Here is a 25799-nt window from a genome sequence, read left to right as displayed (position 1 = left end):
ATCAGATCTGATTCTACTTCTGGCTTCTTATGAACTGTTTGAGCTCTTCATTTTCTTGGTCTCTGAGAAAACAATAGGTAATGCCATAGATCCAGACTTACTTAACCATGGTCCAAACCACGGTCTCCCCTCCCCTCAAGGTTCCTGAGGGAAATACGTGACAAGACAATGACTGGCAGAGTAATATTTGGTTATTAGTTGGCTGCAAACCCAAATTCAGAAGAAACTGAACCTCACTTGAATGCCCTGTGGCTGAACTGGCACTGGCTCTTCACCTTAGACTTTTTTTGGGCCAGGGCCCTTGCCTTAGATTGAACTCCTTGAAGAGGAAGGAGGGTGCCACCTTGGCCAAGGGCCTTTTTCATTCCAGTCACTGCGAGGATGTAAATCTAAAGTCAATGAGCATACCCTTGTGTCTTGAGTTTGTAACTTCTCAGAAAGTTTCACTTCCTGGGAAACATGGCCAATTCCTGCCTTCAAGCTTGAGCAAACCTTTCCTCCTTAGGGGACTGGAATTTCTTGCCTTTGAATGTGATTCATCCAACCAAAGCAGGGAGAGGTAGGGGCTGGAAAAGGGTGGAGGAGTCTTGAACTCCCCCTGGAGGCTTTTCTGTTTGATCCCTTAGTTCCTCATTGAGATTGTTCTCCCAGCCTTCTGAACCTCAGTTTGGCAGTTCCTGAGACTATCGCATTGCCTCCCTCTATGTAGGATCTTTCTCCTCTACATACAGTCCTCAGGGTCAGGACTGTCCTGTCCTGATTTCTGCATTGGCAGTTTCCTTCTGCTTCAGATTTTTGATGTTTTTTGTTTTGTTTTGTTTTGTTTTATGCCCTCTGTAATGTATCCCTAAAACCTAAAGTTTTTTTTGTCTGTTTCCTCATCTGTACAATGGGGACAGTAATATCTACCTCATTGATAGTTGTGAGCCAGACAAGCAGTGATGGTCTGGGAAATGTCTGACAACCAACTCTCAGGGAATGGGGAGCTGATTTGTAGCACTTACCAGTTTCCATGATGTAAGTAGTTCTACCACAGCCTATTTCAAGCTATCAGCATATCAACTGGCTCACAAAAATCTGGAAATTTTAAGAATCAGCTCTTGTGAGTACATAAGAAAGAGTCAGCTCCAGCACACCACTGTAAATAGCAAAAAGTGGGCATACTCCAGCACCACCCTTAAAAAGGTTAGATCTTTATCCTAGCAGTCTTCATTCTGTGCTGTCCTTCCTGCAGGGAGTTCCTGTTATCGAGTCCTGCCTCTTGAAGCATAACTATGTGCAACACAGAAATCCAGTTTCATTCCCATTATTTCCACAACTAGTTAGCCTGGGTGTTCTCAAGCCACAGAGAATTTGTTGGGGAGAGAATTTTTGCCACAGTTGCATTCAGCACTGATGATCTGATTCTTAGTTCGTAAATACGGTATTAAAAATTGTCATTGCCTTAGTCAGTCTGGCTACACTGTAGCCTTGGTTGTTAAACAGAATCCAATGTTGTGGGCAAATTAGAAACACTAACAAGAAAGAGGGAACATCTGTAGGGAATTACTTATGAGGTAATTTAGAAATTATTTTTAAAGACCACATTGTGCTGTTTATATAAATAAGAAAGGGAAGAAACAAGTTCAACAGGAAACTGGAATTAAAGAACATTAAAAACATATTTGTTTACATATGTATACATAAATGTGTGTGTATATTTATATTTATGTTGGTGCAAAAGTAATTGTGGTTTCAGACCATGAATTTTATTTTATTTCTTTTTTTTTGAAAAGTACTAAATACATAAAATTCACAGGTTCAACAAAGGAGAGAAAATAACACCAATAACATCCCCCAAAACTTAACAATACATTAATCTAGGTTGGGTCATAATTTTTTTTAAATTATACTTTAAGTTCTAGGGTCCATGTGCACAACATGCAGGTTTGTTAAATATGTATACATGCACCATGTTGGTGTGCTGCACCCATTAACTTGTCATTTACATTAGGTATATCTCCTAATGCTATCCCTCCCCACTACCCCCACCCCATGACAGGCCCTGGTGTGTGATGTTCCCCTTCCTGTGTCCAAGTGTTCTCATTGTTCACTTCCCACCTATGAGTGAGAACATGCAGTGTTTGGTTTTTTGTCCTTGTGATAGTTTGCTGAGAGTGATGGTTTCCAGCTTCATCCATGTCCCTGCAAAGGACATGAACTCATCCATTTTTATGGCTGCATAGTATTCCATGGTGTATATGTGCCACATTTTCTTAATCCAGTCTATCATTGATGGACATTTGGGTTGGTTCCAAGTCTTTGCTATTGTGAATAGTGCCGCAATAAACATATGTGTGCATGTGTCTTTATAGCAGCATGATTTATAATCCTTTGGGTATATACCCAGTAATGGGATGGCTGGGTCAAATGGTATTTCTAGTTCTAGATCCCTGAGGAATCGCCATACTGACTTCCACAATGGTTGAACTAGTTTACAGTCCCACCAACAGTGTAAAAATGTTCCTATTTTTCCACATCCTCTCTAGCACCTGTTGTTTCCTGACTTTTTAATGATCGCCATTCTAACTGGTATGAGATGGTATCTCATTGTGATTTTGATTTGAATTTCTGTGATGGCCAGTGATGATGAGCATTTTTTCATGTATCTGTTGGCTGCAAAAATGTCTTCTTTTGAGAAGTGTCTGTCCATGTCCTTTGCCCACTTTGTGATGGGGTTGTTTGTTTTTTTCTTGTAAATTTGTTTGAGTTCTTTGTAGATTCTGGATATTAGCCGTTTGTCAGATGAGTAGATTGCAAAAATTTTCTCCCATTCTGTAGGTTGCCTGTTCACTCTGATGGTGGTTTCTTTTGCTGTGCAGAAGCTCTTTAGTTTAATTAGATCCCATTTGTCAATTTTGGCTTTTGTTGCCACTGCTTTTCATGTTTTAGACATGAAGTCTTTGTCCATGCCTATGTCCTGAGTGGTATTGCCCAGGTTTTCTTCTAGGGTTTTTATGGTTTTAGGTCTAACATTTAAGTCTTTAATCCATCTTGAATTAATTTTTGTATAAGGTGTAAGGAAGGGATCCAGTTTCAGTTTTCTACATATGGCTAGCCAGTTTTCCCAGCACCATTTATTAAATAGGGAATCCTTTCCCCATTTCTTGTTTTTGTCAGGTTTGTCAAAGATCAGATAGTTGTAGATATGTGGTATTATTTCTGAGGGCTCTGTTCTGTTCCATTGGTCTAGATCACTGTTTTGGTACCAGTACCATGCTGTTTTGGTTACTATAGCCTTGTAGTATAGTTTGAAATCAGGTAGCATGATGCCTCCAGCTTTGTTCTTTTTGCTTAGGATTGTCTTGGCAATGCAGGCCCTTTTTTGGTTCCATATGAACTTTAAAGTAGTTTTTTCTAATTCTGTGAAGAAAGTCATTGGTAGCTTGATGGAGATGGCATTGAATCCGTAAATTACCTTGGGCAGTATGGCCATTTTCACGACACTGATACTTCCTATCCATGAGCATGGAATGTTCTTCCATTTATTTGTGCCCTCTTTTATTTTGTTGAGCAGTGGTTTGTAGTTCTCCTTGAAGAGGTCCTTCACATCACTTGTAAGTTGGATTCCTAGGTATTTTATTCTCTTTGCAGACCATGAATTTTAAATCATTATAACTAGGCTGAAACACATCTTTATTAATCATAATGGGAACCACTACAATCAACACATTTTTGCCAACGAGATAGAAGTTTATTTATTCCTATAGCATGAAAATCTGTGCTTCGGGATTTGGTGAACTCTTGGAGAGCATTTTCTGCACATCCTGCTGGTTGCAGAAGTGTTTTCCTTGCAAAAAGTTGTCGAGATGCTTGAAGAAGTGGTAGTCATTTGGAGAGCGGTCAGATGAATGTGGTGGATGAAGCAAAACTTTATAGCTCAATCCGTTCAACTTTTGAAGCACTGGTTGTGCGACGTGTGGTAGGGCATTGTCATGGAGAAGAATTGGGCCCTTTCTGTTGACCAGTGCCGGCTGCAGGTGTGTTGCAGTTTTCATTGCATCTCATCGATTTGCTGAGCATACTTCTCAGATATAATGGTTTTGCTGGGATTCAGAAAGCTGTAGTGGATCACACCAGCAGCAGACCACCAAACAGTGACCGTGACCAATTTTTTGGTACAAGTTTGGCTTTGGGATGTAGTTTGGAGCATATTCGCGGTCCAACCACTGAGCTGGTCATCACCAGTTGTCGTATAAAATCCACTTTTCATTGTACGTCACAATCCAATTCAGAAATGGTTTGTTGTTGCGTAGAATAAGAGAAGATAACACTTCAAAACAAGGATTTTTTTTTTTTTTTTTGGTCAGCTCATGAGGCACCCATTCATGAAGCTTTTTCACCTTTCCAATTTGCTTCAAATGCTGAACAACTGTAGAATGGTCGACTTTGAGTTCTTCAGAAACTTCTCGTGTAGTTGTAAGAGGATCAGCTTTGATGACTGCTCCCAGTTGTTCATTGTCAACTTCCGATGGCTGGCCTCTATGTGCCTCATCTTCAAGGCTCTTGTCTTCTTTGCAAAACTTCTTGAACCACCACTGCACTGTACATTTGTTAGCAGTTCCTGGGCCAAATGCGTTGTTGATGTTGTGAGTTGTCTGCTACTTTACAACCCATTTTGAACTCGAATAAGAAAATCGCTCAGATTTGCTTTTTGCCTAACATTATTTCCATAATCTAAAATAAACAGCAAATAATAACTCATTAGCAAAAAAGCATAAAGCAAGAGATGCCCATTAAAATGATGTATAACATAACCACTTTATTTAAGAATGTATTCCAGCATCGAAGGGCAAATTCCAACAATGCAAAAACCATGGTTCCTTTTGCATGAACCTAATACGTACCCATGGGTTATAGATACCAATCAAGTAAGGATTATCAAGTAAGGGTGACTTCTAGTATGGACATTAAGGAGCTGACCACAGATTTTGACTTCAGTGGTGGAGCATCTCATTGACATCTAAAGGTAAACTCGGGAATTCGTAGAGCTGAGTCAGTATTTCCCTCAAGAGTTGGCTTTGGGTCCATTCTGGCAAAAGAACACCTGTGGGATTGAATCCCTAAAACCTTACCCTAAAAACAGGATCAGGATGATTCCTAAAGACTTTTATAAAGAGTCATCCACCTCGGTCACAGGAAGGAACTTGGTGATGTGACCTTGAACCATCTGATTTTGAGCAATGTATTTTCCTGGGGTATTAAAAGAAGACAGTTTTTGTTCTTCAGTATAATTCTTGGGATTAAAAATGGAAGCATTCTAGACCATTCTTTTTTAATTTTTATTTTTATTTTAAGTTCTGGGATACATGTGCAGAACGTGCAGGTTTGTTACATAGGTATACATGTGCCATGGTGGTTTGCTGCACCTATCAACCTGTCTTCTAGGTTTTACACTCCGCATGCATTAGGAATTTGTCCTAATGCTCTCCTTCCCCTAGCCCCCAACCCTCTGACAGGCCCCAGTGTGTGATGTTCCCCTCCCTGTGTCCATGTGTTCTCATTGTTCAACTCCTACTTATGAGTGAGAACATGCAGTGTTTGGTTTTCTGTTCTGTGTTAGTTTGCTGAGAATGATGGCTTCCAGCTTCATCCATGTCCCTGCAAAGGACATGAACCCATTCCTTTTTATGGCTGCATAGTATTCCATGGTGTATATGTGCCACATTTTCTTTATCCAGTCTATCACTGGTGGGCATTTGGGTTGGTTCCAAGTCTTTGCTATTGTAAATAGTGCTGCAGTAAACATAGGTGTGCATGTGTCTTTATAGTAGCATGATTTATAATCCTTTGGGTATATACCCAGTAATGAGATTGCTTGGTCAAATGGTATTTCTAGTTCTAGATCCCTGAGGAATCACCACACTGTCTTCCACAATGGTGGAAGACACTACCACCAACAGTGTAAACGTGTTCCTATTTCTCCCCATCCTCTCCAGCATCTGTTGTTTCCTGACTTTTTAATGATCGCCATTCTAACTGGCATGAGATGGTATCTCATTGTGGTTTTGATTTGCATTTCTCTAATGACCAGTGATGATGAGCTTTCTTTCATATGTTTGTTAGCTACATAAATGTCTTCTTTTGAGAAGTGTCTGTCCATATCCTTTGCCCACTTTTTGATGGGGTTGTTTTTTTTTCTTGTAAATTTGTTTAAGTTCCTTATAGATTCTGAATGTTAGACCTTTGTCAGATGGGTAGCTTGCAAAATTTTTCTCCCATTCTGTAGGTTGCCTGTTCACTCTGATGATCTAGACCATTCTTTTTTTTTAAGCTTTTTAATTTATTATATTTATTTTTAATTTTTGTCTGTAGTTACTTCTTTTTTTAAATTTTATTATTATTATACTTTAAGTTTTAGGGTACATGTGCACAACGTGCAGGTTTGTTACATATGTATCCATATGCCATGTTGGTGTGCTGCACCCATTACCTCGTCATTTAGCATTCGGTATATCTCCTAATGCTATCCCTCCTCCCTCCCCCTACCCTACAACAGTCCCCAGTGTGTGATGTTCCCCTTCCTGTGTCCATGTGTTCTCATTGTTCAATTCCCACCTATGAGTGGGAACATGCAATGTTTGGTTTTTTGTCCTTGCAATAATTTGCTGAGAATGATGGTTTCCAGCTTCATCCATGTCCCTACAAAGGACATGAACTCATCATTTTTTATGGCTGCATAGTATTCCATGGTGTATATGTGCCACATTTTCTTAATCCAGTCTGTCATTGATGGACATTTGGATTGGTTCCAAGTCTTTGCTGTTGTGAATAGTGCCGCAATAAACATACGTGTGCATGTGTCTTTATAGCAGCATGCTTTATAATCCTTTGAGTATATACCCAGTAATGGGATGGCTGGGTCAAATGGTATTTCTAGTTCTAGATCCCTGAGGAATCGCCACACTGACTTCCACAATGGTTGAACTAGTTTACAGTCCCACCAACAGTGCAAAAGTGTTCCTATTTCTCCACATCCTCTCCAGCACCTGTTGTTTCCGGACTTTTTAATGATGGCCATTCTAACTGGTATGATATGGTATCTCATTGTGGTTTTGATTTGCATTTCTCTGATGGCCAGTGATGATGAGCATTTTTTCATGTGTTTTTTGGCTGCATAAATGTCTCCTTTTGAGAAGTGTCTATTCATATCCTTCACCCACTTTTTGATGGGGTTGTTTGTTTTTTTCTTGTAAATTTGTTTGAGTTCATTGTAGATTCTGGATATTAGCCCTTTGTCAGATGAGTAGATTACGAAAGTTTTCTCCCATTCTGTAGGTTGCCTGTTCACTCTGATGGTAGTTTCTTTTGCTGTGCAGAAACTCTTTAGTTTAATTAGATCCCATTTGTCAATTTTGGCTTTTGTTGCCATTGCTTTTGATGTTTTAGACATGAAATCCTTGCCTATGCCTATGTCCTGAATGGTATTGCCTAGGTTTTCTTCTAGGGTTTTTATGGTTTTAGGTCTAACATGTAAGTCTTTAATCCATCTTGAATTAATTTTTGTATAAGGTGTAATGAAGGGATCCAGTTTCAGCTTTCTACATATGGCTAGCCAGTTTTCCCAGCACCATTTATTAAATAGGGAATCCTTTCCCCATTTCTTGTTTTTGTCAGGTTTGTCAAAGATCAGATAGTTGTAGATAAGTAGTATTATTTCTGAGGGCTCTGTTCTGTTCCATTGGTCTAGATCTCTGTTTTGGTACCAGTACCATGCTGTTTTGGTTACTGTAACCTTGTAGTATAGTTTGAAGTCAGTTAGCGTGATGCCTCCAGCTTTGTTCTTTTAGCTTAGGATTGACTTGGCAATGTGGGCTCTTTTTTGGTTCCATATGAACTTTGAAGTACTTTTTCCAATTCTGTGAAGAAAGTCATTGGTAGCTTGATGGGGATGGCATTGAATCTATAAATTACCTTGGGCAGTATGGCCATTTTCACGATATTGATTCTTCCTACCCATGAGCATGGAATGTTCTTCCATTTGTTTGTATCCTCTTTTATTTCATTGAGCAGTGGTTTGTAGTTCTCCTTGAAGAGGTCCTTCACATCCCTTGTAAGTTGGATTCCTAGGTATTTCATTCTCTTTGAAGCAATTGTGAATGGGAGTTAACTCATGATTTGGCTCTCTGTCTGTTATTGGTGTATAAGAATGCTTGTGGTTTTTGCACATTGATTTTGTATCCTGAGACTTTGCTGAAGTTGCTTATCAGCTTAAGGAGATTTTGGGCTGAGATGATGGGGTTTTCTAGATATACAATCATGTCATCTGCAAACAGGGACAATTTGACTTCCTCTTTTCCTAATTGAATGCCCTTTATTCCCTTCTCCTGCCTGATTGCCCTGGCCAGAACTTCCAACACTATGTTGAATAGGAGTGGTGAGAGAGGGCATCCCTGTCTTATGCCAGTTTTCAAAGGGAATGCTTCTAGTTTTTGTCCATTCCGTATGATATTGGCTGTGGGTTTGTCATAGATAGCTCTTATTATTTTGAGATACATCCTATCAATACCTAATTTATTGAGAGTTTTTAGCATGAAGGGCTGTTGAATTTTGTCAAAGGCCTTTTCTGCATCTATTGAGATAATCATGTGGTTTTTGTCTTTGGTTCTGTTTATATGCTGGATTACATTTATTGATTTTCATAAGTTGAACCAACCTTGCATCCCAGGGATGAAGCCCACTTGATCATGGTGGATAAGCTTTTCGATGTGCTGCTGGATTTGGTTTGCCAGTGTTTTATTGAGGACTTTTGCATCAATGTTCATCAAGGATATTCATCTAAAATTCTCTTTTTTTGTTGTTTCTCTGCCAGGCTTTGGTATCAGGATGATGCTGGCTTCATAAAATGAGTTAGGGAGGATTCCCTCTTTTTCTATTGATTGGAATAATTTCAGAAGGAATGGTACCAGCTCCTCCTTGTACCTCTGGTAGAATTCAGCTGTGAATCCATCTGGTCCTGGACTTTCTTTGGTTGGTAAGCTATTAATTATTGCCTCAATTTCACAGCCTTTTATTGGTCTATTCAGAGATTCAACTTCTTCCTGGTTTAGTCTTGGGAGGGTGTATGTGTCGAGGAATTTATCCATTTCTTCTAGATTTTCTAGTTTATTTGCGTAGAGGTGTTTATAGTATTCTCTGATGGTAGTTTGTATTTCTGTGGGATTGGTGGTGATATCCCCTTTATCATTTTTTATTATGTCTATTTGATTCTTCTCTCTTTTCTTCTTTATTAGTCTTGCTAGCAGTCTATCAATTTTGTTGATCTTCTCAAAAAACCAGCTCCTGGATTCATTGATTTTTTTGAAGGGTTTTTTGTGTCTCTATTTCCTTCAGTTCTGCTCTGATCTTAGCTATTTCTTGCCTTCTGCTAGCTTTTGAATGCGTTTGCTCTTGCTTCTCTAGTTCTTTTAATTGTGATGTTAGGGTGTCAATTTTAGATCTTTCCTGCTGTCTCTTGTGGGCATTTAGTGCTATAAATTTCCCTCTACACACTGCTTTGAATGTGTCCCAGAGATTCTGGTATGTTGTGTCTTTGTTCTCGTTGGTTTCAAAGAACATCTTTATTTCTGCCTTCATTTCGTTATGTACCCAGTAGTCATTCAGGAGCAGGTTGTTCAGTTTCCATGTAGTTGAGCAGTTTTGAGGGAGTTTCTTAATCCTGAGTCTAGTTTGATTGCACTGTGGTCTGAGAGACAGTTTGTTATCATTTCTGTTCTTTTTCATTTGTTGAGGAGTGCTTTACTTCCAACTATGTGGTCAATTTTGGAATAGGTGTGGTGTGGTTCTGAAAAGAATGTATATTCTGTTGATTTGGAGTGGAGAGTTCTGTAGATGTCTATTAGGTCTGCTTGGTGCAGAGCTGAATTCAATTCCTGGATATCCTTGTTAACTTTCTGTCTCGTTGATCTGTCCAATGTTGACAGTGGGGTGTTAAAGTCTCCCATTATTATTGTGTGGGAGTCTAAGTCTCTTTGTAGGTCACTAAGGACTGGCTTTATGAATCTGGGTGCTCCTGTATTGGTTGCATATATATTTAGGATAGTTAGCTCTTCTTGTTGAATTGATCCCTTTACCATTATGTAATGGCCTTCTTTGTCTCTTTTGATCTTTGTTGGTTTAAAGTCTGTTTTATCAGAGAGTAGGATTGCAACCTCTGCCTTTTTTTGTTTTCCATTTGCTTGGTAGATCTTCCTCCATCCCTTTATTTTGAGTCTATGTGTGTCTCTGCATGTGAGATGGGTTTCCTGAATACAGCACACTGATGGGTCTTGACTCTTTATCCAGTTTGCCAGTCTGTGTCTTTTAATTGGAGCATTTAGCCCATTTACATTTAAAGTTAATATTGTTATGTGTGAATTTGATCCTGTCATTATGATGTTAGCTGGTTATTTTGCTCGTCAGTTGATGCAGTTTCTTCCTAGCCTTGATGGTCTTTACAATTTGGCATGTTTTTGCAGTGGCTGGTACCGGTTGTTCCTTTCCATGTTTAGTGCTTCCTTCAGGAGCTCTTGTAGGGCAGGCCTGGTGGTGACAAAATCTCTCAGCATTTGCTTGTCTGTAAAGGATTTTATTTCTCCTTCACTTATGAAGATTAGTTTGGCTGGATCTGAAATTCTGGGTTGAAAATTCTTTTCTTTAAGAATGTTGAATATCGGCCCCCACTCTCTTCTGGCTTGTAGAGTTTCTGCCAAGAGATCAGCTGTGAGTCTGATGGGCTTCCCTTTGTGGGTAACTCGACCTTTCTCTCTGGCTGCCCTTAACATTTTTTCCTTCATTTCAACTTTGGTGAATCTGACAATTATGTGTCTTGGAGTTGCTCTTCTCGAGGAGTATCTTTGTGGTGTTCTCTGTATTTCCTGAATTTGAATGTTGGCCTGCCTTGCTAGATTGGGGAAGTTCTCCTGGATAATATCCTACAGAGTGTTTTCCAACTTGGTTCCATTCTCCCCGTCACTTTCAGGTACACCAGTCAGACATATATTTGGTCTTTTCACATAGTCCCATATTTCTTGGAGGCTTTGTTTGTTTCTTTTTATTCTTTTTTCTCTAAACTTCTCGCTTCAATTCATTCATTTCGCTAGACCATTCTTAAAAGAAGATATACAAATATCCAACAAACATGAAAAAATGCTCAACATCACTAATTATCAGGGAAATGCAAATTAAAACCACAGTGAGACACTACCTTACTCTCCTGCAAGAATGGCCATAATTTAAAAATCAAAAAATAATAGATGTTGGCATGAGTGTGGTGTAAAGGGAACACTTTTGCACTGCTGGTGGGAATGTAAACCAGTACAACCACTATGGAAAACAGTATAGAGACTCCTTAAGGAACTAAAAGTAGAACTACTATTTAATCCAGCAATCCCACTACTGGATATCTACCCAGAGGAAAATAAGTCATTATATGAAAAAGACACTTGCACACACATGTTCACAGCAACACAATTCACAATTGCAAAAATATGGAACCAGTCCAAATGCCCATCAATCAACAAGTGGACAAAGAAAATGTATACATATATATATATATGTACACATATATATATACATGTACACACATATATATACATGTACACATATATATATACATGTACACATATATATATACATTTATGTACACACACTATGGAATACTACTCAGCCATAAAAAGGAATGAAATCATGGCATTTGCAGCAAGGACACATGATGTATTAAGTAAAACAAAGCAGTATTATAAAAAATTTTGTCTAGTATCATCATATTTAGGTTATATATATACATATACACATATATAATTATATAAATATGTATTCACTATTTTCTATTACATATCTATTTGCTATAGATATTAAACAGTGAATTGTTAAAATGTGTACATCTCTAGAGGATGGTTAGATTAAGGAGAGACTTCCATTTTTAACTTGTATCATTTAAATTCTGTATAATAAACGTGTTTCTTTTGAATAAGCCAGCATTTTAAAGACATTTCTATTTTGAAGGAAAAGAAATGAGTAGGGAAACTTCATGTGTTGAGAAATAAATAAGAGCAAGATTCTGAGATGCCAGAGGGAGGCTTCTGAAGGTCATGGGAAATTTTTCAAGAGCCCATGGCATGTAGTGTCTTGGGGGGTTGGAGGTGGCATGGACCAGGAGGCCCTGCTGACTTGATCGCTATGTATCCTACTGAAGGCTCAATATGTTGCTAAATCTACCTCATAGAAATTTTTTGTTTGTTGATCTGTTTTTTATAATTTGGACTTACTTTATAAAGCAAATGTCACTACTTAGCAAAAGCAAGAGAATTTCTAGATGCTTACCTCATTGAGACTTTTGCTAATAGAATAAGCTCTAGGATTAATTTCAGAAAGTCTATTGAAATGTAACAATTTACAGAAATATTTATTATTGCTTTATTACATGCTCATTATAAAAAAAAAAAAAACTGTACAAAAAGCTTAAAGTAAAAACTAAAAGGTCTCCTCTCCCTCTCGCCCCACCATCAGTTCACTAGAGGAAAAATGAGGAATAGTTGTAATAAACAGGAAGAACTTTTCCAGGCATTAGCTATGCAAATCCAAGCATATATAAATTTATCCAGATTTAACAGAGATTGTTGTGCCTTAGGAACTAGAGAGAGAGCAGTTTTCTGCCACTTATGTACAGAGCACTCACATATGCCAAGTGCCATGTTAGTGAGGGTAGATTCAACCAAGAACAAGGGAGATTCCGTGCCTGTCATCACAGAGCTGGCATTCTAGAAAGCAGGCAGACATGAGACCAGAAACACAAAGGCAAATCAGACTGCTGCAAGTCAAAAGGAACTGCTGGGGCCAGGTGCAGTGGCTCACACCTGTAATCCCAGCACTTTGGGAGGCCGAGGCAGGCGGATCACGAGGTCAGGAGATCGAGACCATCCTGGCTAATGCAGTGAAACCCCGTCTCTACTAAAAATACAAATTAGCTGGGCGTGGTGGTGGGCGCCTGTAATCCCAGCTACTTGGGAGGAGGTAGGAGAATGGCGTGAACCCGGACGCGGAGCTTGCAGTGAGCTGAGATCATGCTGCTGCACTCCAGTCTGGGTGAGAGCAAGACTCCATCTCAAAAAAAAAAAAAAAAAAAAAAAAAAAAAGTAACTGCTGGGAAGAAAGAGACAGTCCTGTGAAAGCAGATAACAGAGGGTCCTAGAGACCCCTCTGAGGAGGGGATGTGGAAGTCCAGGGAGTTCCAGCAGAGGGAATAGCAAGTGTACAGGCTCTACGGGAGTAAAAAGGCTTGGCCGGGATTTAAAGCCAGGGTGGCTGGGTATGGTGGGCGTAGGGGCAGGGCTAGAACATGCCTGGTTTTCAGAGACCTTGTAGGATTTGATTTTTATTCTAAGTATAATTAGGAGCCACCAAAGGTTTTAAGCAGGGGAGTGATATGATCAGATTTGTTGTTAAAAGATTCCTGTGACTGCTGTTTGCAGGACGGGTTGGACTAGAACCAGAAAGCTAATGTGGAGACTAATTAAGAGGCCATTGCAGTGTCCACACGAGATGATAGTGGCTCGGGTTGAGAGGGCAGAAATAGGACCATACCACGATCTTTTTCTGCACCTGGGATACAATGATAATGGAAGTGCTGGAATTCCTGATTTCAGGGCATATGGAGGCTCTCCAGTTTCTGCAGAGCTCGACTTCCTAGAGGAATGATCATACCAGTTCAGAGGCTAAATGTATTTATACCATTCCTCATAGGAGAAATTGCTGGAAATCAGGAGAATATCTACCAGTAGAGAGTTGTTGAATAAATTAAGATACATCTACACCGTAGACTCTTATGTGGCCATTAGAGTGGCCCCAGCGGACTTGGAGGGATTTCTATAAAGGATTATTAAGAAAAGCAAGATGAAGAATCTGTTTAAAATTTCATTTCTAAAACAAACCCTTTATATGTGTGTGTTTGTATATGATTATAGGAGCATGGGAAAAATGGGAGGCTTCATATTAAGTTGTTAGTATGAACTCCTCCTGTTAGGACTGAAAGTGGAAGAAAAAAATCAAGCCAAAAAAAACAAAATGTATTAAAAAGGACTAATATGCTCACACTTATGTTATTAGATATATATGTATAAGAATATTGAAAAATGCAACTTTTAAGAAGCTGGCATTGGGTTTATGTCAGTTGGAACTGAAGCACACGGCCTGTTTGCAGCAGGAAATTGCCTGGTGGAGGATATTTTTCCTCATCTCTGAGTCACAGTGAGCCCCCAATGGGATCTCTGCTACCTCCTGTTTCTTTGCCTACCAAAACTCTGTTTCTTTGCCTATGCGAATTACACTTTGGGAATCACATTTTGTTTCTACATTCACTTCTAGTTAAGTAATTTTACAGAAGGCAAATTATAATCCCCAATCTAACCATGTTTGCCACGGGGAAAACTTTATGCCCCCCTCAAATAATCCCAGTAAACTATGACTCAGCACAGTGTCTAGCAGACAGAGCTCAGTGTGTTTGCTGAATGAACAAATGATGTGCTCCTTTAATATCCAACATGATTTCCCACAAAAAACTGGCACCTTTTTGGGTAGGAAAGAGGAAAAGCACTAGAGTTGGGGTTTGAATTGCCTCATCCAGCAAGCTCTGCTCAATTATTTTTTCCCCTTTAAATTATGCTCTATTAAAAGAGTAAAAAAGGCAGTTATAGGGTGGTATGAAGTATAATAAACATTATATATGTATCATAGAATAAGAAATATGCTAGAAGCCTCTATGCTATATTTAATAGCAGTTGTCACTAAGTAGTAGAATTTAGAGGTCATTTTAATAGAATTTTTTTGTTTTACTGATTTGAACTTTTAACTTTTTTATAGTTCTTATGTTTGATGATGATAATGATTTTTAAAAAATTTCAGTTGTGTCTAAAATAGTACCTAGCCCATAGTAGACCTGCAATAAATATTTGTTGAATAAAGATGGATTTTTTTAAAGGAAAGCAGTACATATTCATGATAGAAAATAGGCAAAAAATAAGCACAAGGGGAAAAAACCAATTTTGCTACTCAGCGATAACTCAATAGCGTTGTATAGAATTTTCCAGTTTTTTATATTTATTAAACATTCATATGTAGTACATAGTATTTTTAAATGGGATTTTTGCAACCTCTTTCTCTCTCTTTTCTTATTCTCTTTCCCCATTTTTCTTTCTCCCTGACTCTTCTATTACAATTAATGGAGAAAAGTAACTGCCAGGTGGCTTAGAAATGTGTGTCAGCAGCAAAGTGGCTCCTCTTCCAGGAAGGAAACAGCTCTTGGGCCTGCAATATCACTTTGTGTGTTAATTTACTCAGCAGAGCTTTCCAGGCACCTGCACAAGGGATGTGGCCTTTAGGAGAGCAAGTTGGCATCCCTCTGTGTGGAACACAGCCTAAAACTGCAATTTTCTCTTGTAGGCATTTTCAGCTTTTTACTTTGTGATGAAGTTTTTAAACTTGACATCAGAGAAAGTCTCTCAGGAAAAGGTGACTGAGATGATGAAAAAGTTCTGCTCTCAGCCTTGGGAGGAGGTAAGTGACTAGGCACAGCAGCTCTAACAGCATGAGTGCCCTCTGTCCTCGCTGATGCAGAGGATGTGAGTCTGCTCTGAAACTCCTGCTGGTTTGAACAAGATCCAGCAAATGTGTTAGAGAAGACCAGATGGTGGACTCAGGAATGAATTTATCAGCATTCCTTGATAACTTGACATCCAGTGGCTTAAATAAGATCTTATTTTTTTTCTCACCTAATACAAAGTCTGGCAGTAGGCAGCTGCTGGCATGGGGTCAGCAGCTCTGCTCTATCTCAGCCATTGCTTCTTCAGCTCTGCTGTTGTGCTTGTGTCTTCATGGACACAAGATGGTGGACGTGGCTTCAGGCATCACAGCCATGTTCAGAAAGGTCAGAAAAGGGATAGAACCAGATACATCTGTTCCTTTTTACAGGAAAGCAAAAGCTATCCCAGACTCAGCAGTCTTCCCCTTATATCTCAATGGCCAGGATTGACTGGGAAAACCAGGTGCAGAATTTTGTGACCTGCTTAGAGCTTAGACCTATCATGAGCCACTGCCTCGAGCTGGGCACATTGTGGCCCACTCCCCTCCTTCAGTCCCCAGATCAGAGTTCTGTTAACAAGAAAGCAGGCAATTTGCAGAGTCTGCCACAGACACGATTGTGGTAAAATCCTCTCCATTTCCCACGTCCAAGATATCTCCTACTTATTCATAAACTTGAAGCGCAATTTTTTTCTTATCAGAGGCACTGAGCCATTCAACATCCAGTGCCACAAGCTGAAAATCCAGGGATGAGAGGTATGGAATCCACTCTGATTATAAAAGACATAGCTCAGAACAGCAGCTGTATTTAAGTTGACCGTTGCAAAAGTGAATGGTGTTTTCATTCTTAAGAAATACTATTAATTAAAAATAGATGCTTATCCCTGACTGCACTGACAAGGGGGAAGAAAGGCTGAGCAAGAGCCTGGAAGCTTGCCATTCTTTCTAGGTATTTTGTCTAGAACATGAAAGAAATGTGGTCAGGGCCTTCATCAAAAGTTGCTCAAATATGTCTCAGCACTTTACAAAATGCTTAGCGGTGGTTTTTTGCATCTGGCAGTGATCTGTGGAGGAAGATAAGCATGTTAGAGTGGAGACAATTTGAGACCAGGCCTACTGAGGAAGGCTGCTGAGGAAGCAGATTTAGGCTGCTGAGGAAGCAGATTTAGGCTGCTCTTTGAAAAAAAATTACTTCTGGTTTAGATTAAAAGTTCTCATCCTGGCTAACATGATGAAACCCCGTCTCTACTAAAAATACAAAAAAATTAGCCAGGCATGGTGGCGGGCACCTGTAGTCCCAGCTACTCGGGAGGCTGAGGCAGGAGAATGGCGTGAACCTGGGAGGCGGAGCTTGCAGTGAGCCGAGATTGTGCCACTGTACTCCAGCCTGGGCGACAGAGCAAGACTCCATCTCAAAAATTAAAATTAAAAAAAAAAAGTTCTGTCAGGTTTCCTCTCTTATCCACATCTCATTTTTTACTTCGTAAGATTATGTTAGGCTGGGAATGCTTATATTTAGACCTGTAGTTCTGCTCAGGTAAGTCATGTGGGGAATTGTTCAGAGGACCTGGAAGTAAGCTAAGAAGGGCCTGCATTTGGGAGAATTCCTGAAGCATTTGGGGAAGGGGTTGCAGGGTTAGACCCCTGTCTTCACCCAGAGCCTAGAGTATTCAGGTGGATGTTATGACCCGGGGTTCACTTTCCCAAGCTGCATCGTCCACCCAGGTAGAAAGCATAGTTTTGTCAAGTACGTTGTTAGAAGGTGACTTTCTTCTTTCCCTCCTAACTTCATCATGGACTGCTACTCCAATATGGCTTGTGTTTGGGAATGTTCCTCCTAAAAACCTTTGGTAGAGAGATAATTAACAATGTTTAAGCATGTACTATGTGTTGACGGTGTACATTTGCTTTCTGTGCTTTATGCATATCCTATCATGCTGCCTTCCCCTGCTTTGGCAAGGGAAATAAAATGCAAACCATGCCTGCTGATGCTCAGTCAGGTGCCTGAAGTCATTGGGTCTCTGAAGTGGAGAGACTAGGAGAGTGAGTGGAAGGGAGACTCCATGGTTGTCTTCTGGAAGCTTCATTAGAGGGCTAGTAGAATCTTTCAGCAGCCAGAACACAGCCAATTTTCTACTCTGAAAATCTGGTCATCCAAGATCTGGTCAGCCCAAGTGAACAATGTGATCAGATTCTATGTGTACTGATGACCAGTTATATTTCAGTGCACTCTGGATCCTCGCATTCATCCTCATGAATATTTAGCCTTTCTAGGGAAAGGCATCCTATTCTTGAAGATCGTCAATGCCCCTTTATGTGGAGGGCAGAAAGAGGATATTCATGAAGGGAAGAGAACCTCGTCATGTTCCACTGCCCTGGGAATAGAAAGGAGAGAAGAGAGAGGGGAAGGTGGGAGAGAGAGGAGAGAGGAGAGTAGACTTCCCCTCCCAATTTGGAGAACACATAGCGATCCACCCACAGGCATGAGCATGATCAATTCTGGATTGATGAAGAAGGTGATGCCTTTTTGGCTTCTATATTTTTGGCTACTATCATAACCTTCAGGAGGCCAGACTGCATAGCCAATGTACAGCTTTCCAGAAGGAGGAGGGGAATAGGAGTATCAAAGAATTCAGGGATATTAGGCCAAAATGGCATCTCCCAGACCCCCACAAGGGACAGGCCAGCCTTCAAGGACCTACAGGGGCTCAGCACTTTCAAGTTGGACCTAAGTAGATTCTTGGGATTTTGTGTCCCATAGGCATCCTTCAATTGACAGGCCCAAGACTACTTCGACAGGGGAGGAGGTCTTTTCACAAAGGGAAAGCAGAATGCAGTGACTGAAAGGAAGGGGTAGGAACCTGGACAGGCAATGCCAACTGATGTCCACACCACGGTCTCAAGAGGATGTCACATGCAGAGGAATCAATCAAAGGATAATTTCCAGAACTGTGCTGAAAAGACAAGCTCCAAGCTGGGTCATTCTAAGAATTTCATCAGAGCAAGACAAGGCAGTCTAGTTATGGACTTATCCTTCCAGAAACTGGGGACAGGCAGGAACCAAGTGAGAAACAGACCCCAGCCAGCGGTTAGGATTTGCATATGGGTTAGGACCCACAGAAGGGAGAGAAATCTGGGAAAAGAGGGGTGTGGTTTAGGCATCCAGGAGATACTACATATAAAACATCTGGCATAGTTCCGGATGGTGCATGATGCATGCATAACAAATGTTCTCTCTCTGCCAAGGGTGTCCAGGAGGGAATGCCTATCTGAAGGGCTGAGGAATGGGGCAGCAAACAGAAGTCCAGGCTAGAGAGGTCCTGGCCTGTTGTCCTCACATTGGGGGCAGGAGAGGTTCAGAGCAGGCTGTGGGTATCTGGGTGTATATTCACAACAGCTAGGCTAGGTGAGGGCAAGGGATGGCAAGCAGCTCTTAATATTTTTAGTAGGGAGTAGGATGAGTAAACATAGGAAGGACTCAAGGAAACAACCACTTTGCATGACTCAGATGCAAAAAAAGACATTAAGACAGAAGATAGGTGAGATGTTGGCAGTGCTAGCAGTCCTCAGCAAAATGCTGCCTAAACTGTGTCCAGAGCTGTGTTTCTCAAACTTTACTGTGCAATGAATCACCTGGGAATCATAGTGGAATGCGGACTCTGAATTGGTAGTTTTAGGGTGAGGACTAACCAGCTCCCAAGTGATGCTGATGCTGCCAGTCCAGGGACTAAAGTGAATGGTAAGGCTTTTTATGGCTGTAGGCCAAAGGCTCTGGTCAAGAGCATATAGAAAACTCAGATTAAACAAAGTCTAGGGGATGAACAGAGGTACTGAAATTTAGTGTTTCAGTGAAATTTAGTGTTTCAGAACCTACTATACCACAGGAACTACTTTTTTCCTGGAGGACCTATTATTATCTCATAGAAGCCTGTGCAGGAAAAGCTTCCTTAAGAGACCCTAAACTGTAAAACCCTGCTCCCACTGAAGGAGTGCAGCACCACCCGCAAAGCCCTCTGGAAGAGGCCAACCTTCAGGTGCACTGGAGTTGGGGCTTTCCCCTCTCTTCATCAGGGCTAGCAGAGAAAAAGAGGGCCACAGAGAGGTGCCTATTGTACGAGTCTGATCTCTCCCTCGCTTCACTTCTAGATAAAAACATCTTACGCTGGAGTAAAGGAGAAGTACCTGAGTGAATACTGCTTTTCTGGTACCTACATTCTCTCTCTCCTTCTGCAAGGCTATCATTTCACAGCTGATTCCTGGGAGCACATCCATTTCATTGGCAAGGTAATTTGGGGACCTATTGGGCTGGGGGGAGGTTGGGGTTTGGTGATAGTGACTGAAGCAGTTTGGGGCTTCAGAAAGAGGGGGGAGTCAGCCTAGTGTAGCTTTGGCTTGATGTCCTGTTCTGCCATTCTGCTTCAAACCCTGGCATTCTGTGTCAAGCCCTCCTGGGTCTGTTGGCCCACTGTGAGCATCCTCTCTAAGGACAGCTACTTGCATTTTCAGTTGCAACTTCCCACATAACAGTGACTTAATTCCTTACAAAACAAAACACAAAATGAGATATATTAAAGTAACAGCATTTCAGCAGCTACAGTGACTCTGTGTGCTGACTTCAGCAGCCCCCTGAAAGGCCCCTTCCGTAAGCTGGGAAAGTATGATCATGGTTTCATCATCCTTGTTGGTTATTACTTCAAGGTTGACCAATCTGAAAGCTCTGTGTGAAGAAGGGGACTGAGTGGCTGTGAATGATGAGACCATTGTTTAGAAGCCAGGCTTAGCTTGAGTCCGGAAGAAGCAAACTCAATGCTGTGCTTTACCATAGCGCCACCTGCAGGTATCCAGGAATAGAGAACCCAGCTGAGCGACTCATGCTTGACCAAAAATACCCGGAGCAATGTGTCTCTACCTTTTTAAGCCCATGCTCACTAGTGGAGAAAACATTTTACCCCCTGTATTAAATATGGTGATTTCAAGCAAAACAAAGCATTGAGACAGAGGGCTGTGGCAGGACTGAGGATAACATTGTCCTTACACTCTTGTCAGTACTGATCTTGCTAATTCAAACTTAAATCTTTTCCTTGTTATAATATACCAGACTTCCTTTAATTCCAGCAGTTTTTTTGTTTGAAAGATTATACCTATGTCAAATTTAGGACTGACACACGAGGTAGTCATGATGTATGTGTGTGTGTATATACATTTTTTTTAAGAGACATGGTCTCACCCTGTCACCCAGGCTGGAGTGCAGTGGTATGATCACAGCTCACTGAAGCCTCAGACTCCTGGGATTAAGTGATCCTCCCCACCCAGGCTCCTAAATAGCTGAGACTACAGACATGTTCCACCATGCCCAGCTAATTTTATTTTTTGGAGAGACAGGGTCTCACTTTGTTGCCCAGGCTAGTCTCAAACTCCTGGCCTCAAGTGATCCTCCCTCCTCGGCCTCCCAAAGTGCTGAGATTACAGGCATTAGCCACTGTGCCCAGCCAGTGATTTATATTGTTTGAACTCTTCCAATGCATGATCCAATAATTCTAAGCCCTAGGTGATAACTCCTCTAACTCCTCCAACCACAAACAACAGACTTTCCCCACTGTTTGCAGATCCAGGGCAGCGACGCCGGCTGGACTTTGGGCTACATGCTGAACCTGACCAACATGATCCCAGCTGAGCAACCATTGTCCACACCTCTCTCCCACTCCACCTATGTCTTCCTCATGGTTCTATTCTCCCTGGTCCTTGTCACAGTGGCCATCATAGGCTTGCTTATCTTTCACAAGCCTTCGTATTTCTGGAAAGATATGGTATAGCAAAAGCAGCTGAAATATGCTGCCTGGAGTGAGGAAAAAAATCGTCCAGGGAGCATTTTCCTCCATCACAGTGTTCAAGGCCATCCTTCCCTGTTTGCCAGGGCCAGTCTTGACCAGTGTGAAGCTTCCTTGGCTTTTATTGAAGCCTTTCTTTTGGAGGTATTCAACATCCTCTGCCTCAAGGACTTCCGGCAGATACTGTCTCTTTCATGAGTTTTTCCCAGCTACCCCTTTCTCCTTTGTACTTTGTGCTTGTATAGGTTTTAAAGACCTGACACCTTTCATAATCTTTGCTTTATAAAAGAACAATATTGACTTTGTCTAGAAGAACTGAGAGTCTTGAGTCCTATGATAGGAGGCTGAGCTGGCTGAAAGAAGAATCTCAGGAACTGGTTCAGTTGTACTCTTTAAGAACCCCTTTCTCTCTCCTGTTTGCCATCCATTAAGAAAGCCATACGATGCCTTTGGAGAAGGCAGACACACATTCCATTCCCAGCCTGCTCTGTGGGTAGGAGAATTTTCTACAGTAGGCAAATATGTGCTAAAGCCAAAGAGTTTTATAAGGAAATATATGTGCTCATGCAGTCAATACAGTTCTCAATCCCACCCAAAGCAGGGATGTCAATAAATCACATATTCCTAGGTGATACCCAAATGCTACAGAGTGGAACACTCAGATCTGAGATTTGCAAAAAGCAGATGTACATATATGCATTCAAACATCAGGGCTTACTATGTGGTAGGTGATATATACATGTCACAAAGAAAAATACAGTTACAACTCAGGGTCACAAAAAATGCGTCTTCCAATGCATATTTTATTATGGTAAAACATACATAAATATAATTCACCATTTTAACATTTAATTCATATTAAATATGTACAAATCAGTGACATTTAGTACATTCACAGTGTTGTGCCATCATCACCACTATTTAGTTACAGAACATTTGCATCATCAAGAAATTGTCTAGAGACAAGACTATCCTGGGTAGGCAGAAACCATAGATCTTTGTGTTTACAGCTGTGGAAACCAACTGTACCATAAAGATAGTTCACTGAGTTTTAAAGCCAAGCCACATCTTATTTTTCCAAGGTTTAATTTAGTGAGAGGGCAGCATTAGTGTGGAGTGGCATGCTTTTGCCCTCTCATGGAATTTACACATCAGAATGTGCAGGATCCAAGTCTGAAAGTGTTGCCACCGTCACACAACATGGGCTTTGCTTATTCCATGAAGCAGCAGGTATGGACTTTACCATGGAAACATGAAGAGACCCTGTACCCCATTCCTTAAGGATTGCTGCAAGAGTTACCTGTTGAGCAGATTGACTGGTGATGTTTCATTCTGACCTTGTCCCAAGCTCTCCATCTCTAGATCTGGGGACTGACTGTTGAGCTGATGGGGAAAGAAAAGCTCTTACACAAACCAGAAGCCAAATGTCCCCATATCTCTTGAATGATCAAGTCACTTTTGACAACAGCCAGGTGAATATAAAAACTTAATAAAGCTGTGGAAAGGAACTCTTAATCTTCTTTTCTGCTACTTAGAGTTAAATTCATTAGATCTTGATTAGGAATCAAAATTCGAATTGGGACATGTTCAAATTCTTTCTAGTGGTAGTTGCCTATACTGTCATCGCTGCTGTTGGTTGAGCATTTGTGGTGTACCACGCTGTGTGCTCATTCATCTTCTCATTTAATCCTCACAACAATCCGAAGAAGGTAGGTATTACCATTCCCACTTCATAGAAACAGAAACTGAGGTTCAGAGAGGTTAAGTCATTTGCCCAAATGGCCGAGCCAAAGCCTGCCATGCACCTAACCATTATTTTATTTCCCGAACATACCCAGCTGTCTCCTCATAACTTCCAAGCATGCACTTAAAACTCCACATGAATACAAGGTTCGTGGGACATGGTATTCATAGAAAGGGAGGCAGAAAGCTGGTCTGTTCCTGATAGGCTTGTAATTTAATATCATTCTGTTCATGTGCTTTGGATGGAAGCACATGTGGCATATGATGCTAATCAGTGGTTCCCATATCCCTGGCTTCCTAATTTTAATGTTTGCTCACTGCATAGTAGATTGACATCAAGTAGTGGCTGATGATGATGAAAATAAAGGTCAAATAAGTTGAGCCAATAACAGCTCCTTTTTTCCTTCTGTCTGCGTATACAAGGCACTGTCATGCACACAATCTATTCTGACCCTCACAACAACCCATAAGGGTGTAAGTAGTATTTCCATTTTACAAATGAGGGTCACACAAACTACTACATGGCAGAGCAGATACTCCAACTCATGTCTTCTGGTTGAAGCCTATTACTTTTTCTTTTCTAAACACTTTCCCTCAGCAACTTGGAATTAGACTTCACAAGTCTCCTTCAGAGAACACAAATCTTTTCTTATTCCATTCCTGTTTGGTTGCCTACGTCCAATCTCCCCCTCCCCAGAGATGCCAAAAAAAAATCCTTTAAGGTATTTGGGAGCCAAACTCCACTTGTTAAAATCTCAAATTATGGAGACAATCAGCAGACACAACATAACCCCAATTCTTTTGGAGGGAAGGTTGGTTTAGAGGCAGATCCAGCAATCTGCTTTGGGCCACTCTAGGTGGGGTAGGTGAAATAAGATGGGTCACTGTTAACTAATTTTAATATTGGGTTGGCTATTGGTTATAACTGACTACCATTCTCTCCTGGATTTTCACCCAGGACTCAAAACTTGGTTCTGCTAACCCTGTTCCTTTATGAGGAACCTTTTAAAGATTCCTTTATAAGGTGGGAGTTTTTTTCTATGAACCTATAGGGGAGAAAAAAGATCAGCAGAAGTCGTTACTTTTTTTTTTTTTTTGAGACAGAGTCTCACTCCGTTGCCCAGGCTGGAGTGCAGTGGCGCTATCTGAGCTCACTGCAATCTCCGCCTCCTGGGTTCAAGCAATTCTCCTGCCTCAGCCTCCCGAGTAGCTGGGATTGCAGGTGCCCACCACCACGCCCAGCTAATTTTTGTATTTTTAGTAGAGACAGGGTTTCACCATGTTGGCCAGGCTGGTCTCAAACTCCCATCTCAGGTGATCCACCTGCCTCGGGCTCCCAAAGTGCTGGGATTACAGGAGTGAGCCACCATGCCTGGCCAGAAGTGGTTACTTCTGTAGACAAAAGAATAATGCTACTTAATCAGGCTTTCTGTGTGACAGAAAGAGAAAGAAAATATAAAAGTTTCAATTCATCCAATTCTTAATAAGAAATATATAAATAAAAGTTTTTAAGAGTACACTTCATTTTAATGTTGTATCAGTCAAGGTCCCTGCAAGAGACGGATGGTATGGTACACTCAAACTGGGTAACACAGGAGAGTTTTAAGAAAGCAACTAAATCCAAAATACTATCAAGGAATCAATATAAAAATTGTTAATATTTTTCTCATACTAAGTTTTCAAAATATTTTGTGTATATTACATTTACAGCACATCTTAATTAGGACTAGCCGTGTGTTCACCTCACGTGTGGCTTGTAGCTACCATATTGGACAGCACATGTCCAAAAAAATACACGTAAAGTTAAAGTTTAAAAGACATAGGAACTAAGCCCTCATTGTCTTTCCCTTGGGAGGTAGTTTAAAGAGCTATAGATGCTGTAACATTCTTGCTATTATTTATTATAAATGACATTATTCCTAAAAAAGCTTTTGAGATCCTAGGTTGTATTCCTCAGGTTTTGTTGCCTTCCCATGAAGATGTGAAGGCAGGGATGCCTGTTATTCAGTCCAAGATGCATGAAGAGAGACGTTGGGAAAGTTTCATCTGGATTTAAAGATAATTCTTGATGCTTACATTCCATACTCAAAATGTAAATTTGAATATTAAAATAAAGATGATTTTTTTTTTGAGCTAGTCTTGATCTGTTGCCCAGGCTGGAATGCAGTGGCATGATCATGGCTCACTGTAGCCTCGACCTCCCAGGCTCAAGCAAGGCTACAGGTGTGCACCTAAGTAGCTAGGACTACAGGTGTGCACCACCATGTCTAGCTATTTTTTTTTTTTTCTGTAGAGACAGGGTTTTCCTATGTTGTCCAGGCTGGTCTCGAACTCCTGGCCTCAAGCAATCCTCCTGTCTTGGCCTCCCAAAGTGTTGAGATTACAGGTGTAAGCCACTGCACCTGGCCAAGATGAATATTTTAATAGCTCACAGAACAAAGTTTGCCACATAATGACAAAATTACTATTAAAATATATTCCCTTTATTGTCAGTTTAAAAGATGAACTGAGTTTCACCCAAACTGGTCTGGCCCCTCTCTCATTCAAATGCCAATAGTTGCTCTGATTCAAATTCCAACTGTTAGAACATGACAGTTGCTCATAACTAGCTTTGCTTACTAACCATGTTTCTTT

The 25799-nt window shown here is 40.7% G+C and overlaps 1 protein-coding gene across 26 annotated transcripts in view; it reads left to right on the top strand.

Moving 5' to 3' along the window:
* Positions 1-25799, top strand: part of ENTPD1 (ectonucleoside triphosphate diphosphohydrolase 1) — a 154809-nt gene that overhangs the window by 88214 nt on the left and 40796 nt on the right. For 14 of the 26 annotated variants that reach the window (XM_063629128.1, XM_055254192.2, XM_063629140.1 and 11 more), the window contains 3 exons: positions 15457-15570; positions 19741-19878; positions 21201-22930. In XM_063629128.1, the coding sequence (XP_063485198.1) occupies positions 15457-15570; positions 19741-19878; positions 21201-21407 (459 nt within the window). In that variant the 3' untranslated portion in view covers positions 21408-22930. Of the gene's footprint in view, positions 1-15456; positions 15571-19740; positions 19879-21200; positions 22931-25799 lie in introns of those variants that run through there. The other 12 variants (XM_063629134.1, XM_063629166.1, XM_063629215.1 and 9 more) reach the window with 1 other exon arrangement.

This window comes from Symphalangus syndactylus, chromosome 2 (genome assembly GCF_028878055.3).
Source record: "Symphalangus syndactylus isolate Jambi chromosome 2, NHGRI_mSymSyn1-v2.1_pri, whole genome shotgun sequence".
NCBI classification, from domain to species: Eukaryota; Metazoa; Chordata; class Mammalia; order Primates; family Hylobatidae; genus Symphalangus; species Symphalangus syndactylus.
Note: the sequence above shows the minus strand (reverse complement) of the source record. Positions and strands in the feature narration are given on the sequence as shown.